The 5,061-nt window shown below is 35.2% G+C and overlaps 1 protein-coding gene across 1 annotated transcript; it reads left to right on the forward strand.

The window, feature by feature from the left end:
• The first annotated feature begins 3,050 nt into the window (after positions 1–3,050).
• Positions 3,051–4,621, forward strand: LOC122300197. Its single transcript, XM_043110693.1, has 2 exons — positions 3,051–3,489; positions 3,610–4,621. The coding sequence occupies exons 1-2, from the start codon at positions 3,274–3,276 to the stop codon at positions 3,952–3,954; spliced, it is 561 nt and encodes a 186-aa protein (XP_042966627.1). The 5' UTR covers positions 3,051–3,273; the 3' UTR covers positions 3,955–4,621.
• The last annotated feature ends 440 nt before the right edge of the window (positions 4,622–5,061 follow it).

Below are 5,061 nucleotides of genomic sequence, written 5' to 3' on the forward strand. Positions count from 1 at the left end.
TAATAAATATTAATAAAAAATAGGTAAATAGTTTATAAATAGTAATGAATTTTTTATAAATATTAATAAAATAGTTTACCAAATACCTTAAAATCGGTGCAAAAATAGCGAACAACTCCTATTCATCATGATTAATCAAATCAACGTGCGATATCGCCCAAATCAACAAAGAAAAAGATTAAAAAAAAAAAAAAACTAGGTAGGTTTTATGGATGAAAGAGATAAGAAATCAGGATATTCAAATTTGGAAAATACTAGTATGCCTCTCATTTTGACTGCGCTCATGTATTTAGATTTTTATTTTTGTTTTATTTTTTATTTAATGATTAAGAAAATGATTTTTAGTGTATTGGTATATTTTTTTTTATTTTTTAAAAATATTAATAAAATAAAATAAAATAAGTAAAATTGTATTAGTTGACACGCCCAGCAATCAGCTTGTGGCAAGTTTTATAGAAGAAAGATGAGATAAAGAAATGAGGATATTCAAATTTTTTCCATTATTTTAGACCCATAAATAGTTTTTGATAAATTATTTTGGGTACGTACTTGAAAGTCATTGGAGGAGTTTTGTTGAAGTAGATCTACTGAAAAGTGTCGTACGAAATTGCATGCAAGCAAAGAAGGCGTTGCCTACACACTACGGCTCCTGTTGCATGAATGCTTCAATCCCCAGTGTGTGCAGTACGAAAATTGGAATGCAAATCTTCAGGCTTCCCTCATTTACTGCAAATATATAAATATATATATATATATATATATTAGGTATAGATTGAAGGTAATGAATGCATCTACCCGAGCAGGAGGACCTGCAAAATTATTTATTAGTTGTAACCTATCGTGATTGTGCATATAATATGTCGTGAAATCACCAAGGAGTACTTGACAGTAGATCATTGGCCAGCTGGATCATTAAATGATAAAGACCCCCCCCAAAAAAAAAAAAAAGAAAAAAGAAAAAAGAAAAAGAAAAAACCAAACATATAATAGCTTATAACCCTAATCTCCGACGCAAAAAGCAAGCAGCCATGCATGGAAGAACTACTGCGCGCAATATTTACTGTCATAATTAATAGGAGATATATATCCTTTCTCATCTACGGATAATCGTCAAAAGTCATGGCAGATATATAAATCAAGGGTCCTAGCTAGCTGTTTGCATTCTTGCCAATTTCTGTATGATCAGCCTTAATTAATCTAATTGTCCATATTCCTCTTGTTTTCGACTGCCAGCTTTAATCTCTCTGATCATCTTGAGACTTTGCATTTGTAATTTTCTGATATGGAACTTGACCAGATCAAGCAACAACATTTACACGTACGTACTCAGTGCTAACTGATCTATTAATTTGGCTGATCGATCGATAACTATATTAAGCAATCCATTTGTTTTTGCCCTAAGACTTGTTTTTGCCATATATAAGACTTTCATTTCCCACAAAATTTAATTGTAGATCTATAGAAGGATTGGTTTTGATGTACTTCATCCACGTACGTATACGTATACGTAAACGGTTAAACCCATGCAGGACATGAGGCCGATTTACGAAATATTTTATGATCATGCATGGATCCTAATCATGTTTGTTTTTTTCCATGCACTAGGTCGTAATAATGGTACATATATTAATGGCCATATATATAATTCAATAAACGAAACAAGCTGAATGCATGACGAATTGAATATCATGATGGTCCCTTTGCAGAAACTCAGGGCCAGGTGATCCTCAGACTGTGTATACTACTGCAGGCATATATATATATATATATATATATATATATATATATATTTCACCTTTCTGATCATCCTTTAATTAACTATTGAATGCATGATTTGAAATTGTAGTATTGCATATAACAGAAAATAAAAATAAAAATAAAAATAAACGGACAATGAGACCATGCAACAAATTAAATTGGACTCAGGTTGTTCCATAGCCAAGCAGCCCAAGCCAAGGAGGGGACCGCTTCAGTAGCGGTTTTGTGGAATGTGGTTGGCAACTGCATCAGCAAAAGAGCACTGCAATCATTTATTCGGTAGTGATCGTTAGCGAAAATCTTCATATCCTGTTGTTTGGGCCGGGACACAAGCAGAGGTACCTAAGCTATCTGATTTACCATTCGTGCTATATATAGAATAATTATATATTAGATATTTTTAGAATATCATGAACACCCGAAAGTTTCAATACCTTATAAAACATGTGGTTTCAATTAAAATTAATCTCTACGTAAACAATATTCTATAATTACATGGCATCGGTAATAGGATAGAAATATCAGTAGGGATATTGGGGTATATTAAAATCATCTACTGGAGGTTTTGGATAGCATGCATTATATGGTTTCAGAACTGGGACTTGCTTCAATCTCGGAATCACCTAACTGCACGATGAATCAGGTTACATAATTAATATGGTTTCAGAACTGGGAGAAGTTGACGCTGCAACCTTGAACCCTGGGTTTGCTGCCTTGCTTCTGTTAAAAACCACAAAAACAAAGGATTTCATAAGTAGCAACGTCCAATTGCTAAAACCCAAAAAAATCTCTGTTGCAGATAGCGAAATGCATTTACTGATGGTTTCGATCAATTTAATAATCACCTGATCACAGAACCGCATGCATTGTTATCTTTGATATATGCATTATATGTGTAATTTATGTCCACTATATGAACTTCATGCATATAATGTAATGCTTTCCCAAATATCAGGTCAAGTTCGTGCATGTTGTTTGACAAATTTGCTGCAGCTCGAGTGGTATGACTTATTTACTGGTGGTTAGTTATATGCAACAGTACTGGAAGAGAAATTATGTACTCAAAATTATAACAGATGAGAAATTTGCAAGAATTTTTTAGAATTCAATTAAGTTGCAGTATTAGAGGTTGGACTAGACGTTTGTGGTGGTCATCATGTGTACGTAGATTGGTTTTAAATTCTGCGAAAGAGAGCAGGATTTTGAGTCATTAAAGTGATGCCTACTGGCCACCTTAAATGCTTGGTCTGCCCTCCTTTTAATGGCTTTGATGGAGGAAATTTAAGAACCCTATTTAGTAGATACGCCCTCTTTGCATGACTGCCTCTTTCAATCAAAAACAGGAGTTTTCCTATGTTTTCTCTAGCTCAATCCATGATCTTTTTTGCTTCTATTGCTGCTAAAAAGTAGATCGTGATAATGATTTAGTGGGAAAGAAAAAATGTGCATCTAGGAGGAGTTTGTTGAGAAAAAGACAGTGATATATAAATTTAAGTACAGAAAATTTGGTGGATAATGGAGCTTCCGGAACTCTCTTTGGCTCCAATACATGATTCTGTCGTCAACAAGAGCGCCAACAATTCATCTTCAGAATCTGAGAGCAGCCCTTCCCGGAAGAGGAAGTTTTTCAGTGATCACCTGCTGAAGACTGAAAAATCAATTCACACAAGTGTTGATCTTCAACTCAAAGACCCTCTGCCATTGGACTGGGAGCAATGCCTTGATCTTGAGGTACCTCTCTCTCTCTCTCTCTCTCTCTCGATACTTGCAATAGCTTTAACATATAGCCATTCCAAATTGGTTATGCTTACTTTATATTTGATTCCTCCTCCGAATTGCGCGCTACTGCAGTCAGGTAGGATGTATTATCTGAACAGAAAGACATTGAGGAAGAGTTGCAACTGGCCAAAAGATCAAAAGCTAGACCTTGAACTCCACATCGCAACACACTCAAATAATTCATGTCCCGAACAGTACAGCTCTGCTGATACACTCGGTGACTCCAAGAAGAATTGCAGCCCAAGCAGTAACATGATGGCTTTGCCTTGTTTGAATTGTCATCTTCTGGTCATACTGTCCAAATCCTTCCCATCTTGCCCCAACTGCAAGTACGTCCATTTGTTCCCGTCCCAGCAGAGCCCACCATCCAGAGCCCCCGTGGTCAAGTCCCTCAACACTTTAAGCCTCTTGAACTGACTATTAATCAAGTTTTCCAGAATACTGAAAAACAGTGCTAAGTTGGTTTCTCCTGTTGTGCTCCAAGTAGAAAGAAAATGTAAAATGTATGGGAACCGTTTCCTATATTAATAACTTGTTTGTCATAGAAATTAAGTCTCGCTCGCTTAATCTTGGTTGGCGTTGGCGAGACAACTATCTTCGAGATCATGATCAATGATGCATGCACACAGCTTGCTGAATCCTCATCACTCTGCAATATTCAAAGTTCGCGTTCTTGCTACACTTCTATTTTTTCGAGCAGTTCTAGCTACAGTTGCATCAGACATATGCCTGCACTGGATGAACCCCGAATGTTGCAAACCGATGCGTTCCAAGTTTGTCCCTTTTTTTTTTTTTTTTTTTTCAAATGATCTGTGGAATTTCTGTACGTACACATTCAAAAAAAGTGAGATAAGGTCTAAAACTAGCAGTGCTGCAGTACGAATGAGTTTACGATGAGTTTTCAGATTTTCTCGGGATCACCTTTTCAAGACAAAATCCGTATTCAGAAATCTGGCAGAACGGGCTACGGAAATGTGGCAGAAAGCAAGATATATGCTTGTATCAGGGTCGGTCTGTGTGATTTGGGGATTCATGTATGCATCTGCTTCAACTAATGCAATATTGCTGACAATTTGGATTTCAATTCCGCGTAATTAATGTACGTATATATATAATATGGTATGGCGCTGGTATGAGAATATAAATAAACAATGTGAACATCTTTAAATTGATTTTAAACCCCAAGGCAAAACTGTTTTTGAAATATAACTGTTTTAAAAATATATGTTTCAATGAGTTATTTAAATTTTAAAATTTATCTTTTAAAATAAATTATGAGATATAAATATTTTATTAATCGTATTATCTACGCTAACTTATAAATAGAATTTTTAACCGAATTTCATGCTGATTGCCCAATAAAAAGAGAGAGAGAGAGAGAAAATAAAAAAAAAAAAAAGAATTTCTACCGCGGGAAGATAGAGGGAAAAGGTCAAAAAATTAATAAAACGGCTTGTTTATATAAAATTCAGTACACACTGGAGGGATCTAGGCCTTTGATACGCAAGAGAGCACCTGTGGGGC

This window comes from Carya illinoinensis, chromosome 2 (assembly GCF_018687715.1).
Source record: "Carya illinoinensis cultivar Pawnee chromosome 2, C.illinoinensisPawnee_v1, whole genome shotgun sequence".
In the NCBI taxonomy this organism is placed as follows: domain Eukaryota; kingdom Viridiplantae; phylum Streptophyta; class Magnoliopsida; order Fagales; family Juglandaceae; genus Carya; species Carya illinoinensis.

Coding starts and splice junctions, on each gene's coding strand:
- LOC122300197 (XM_043110693.1), top strand. CDS start 3,274: ATGGAGCTTCCGGAACTCTCTTTGGCTCCAATACATGATTCTGTCGTC. Junction 3,490..3,609: donor AGCAATGCCTTGATCTTGAG/GTACCTCTCTCT, acceptor GCGCTACTGCAG/TCAGGTAGGATGTATTATCT.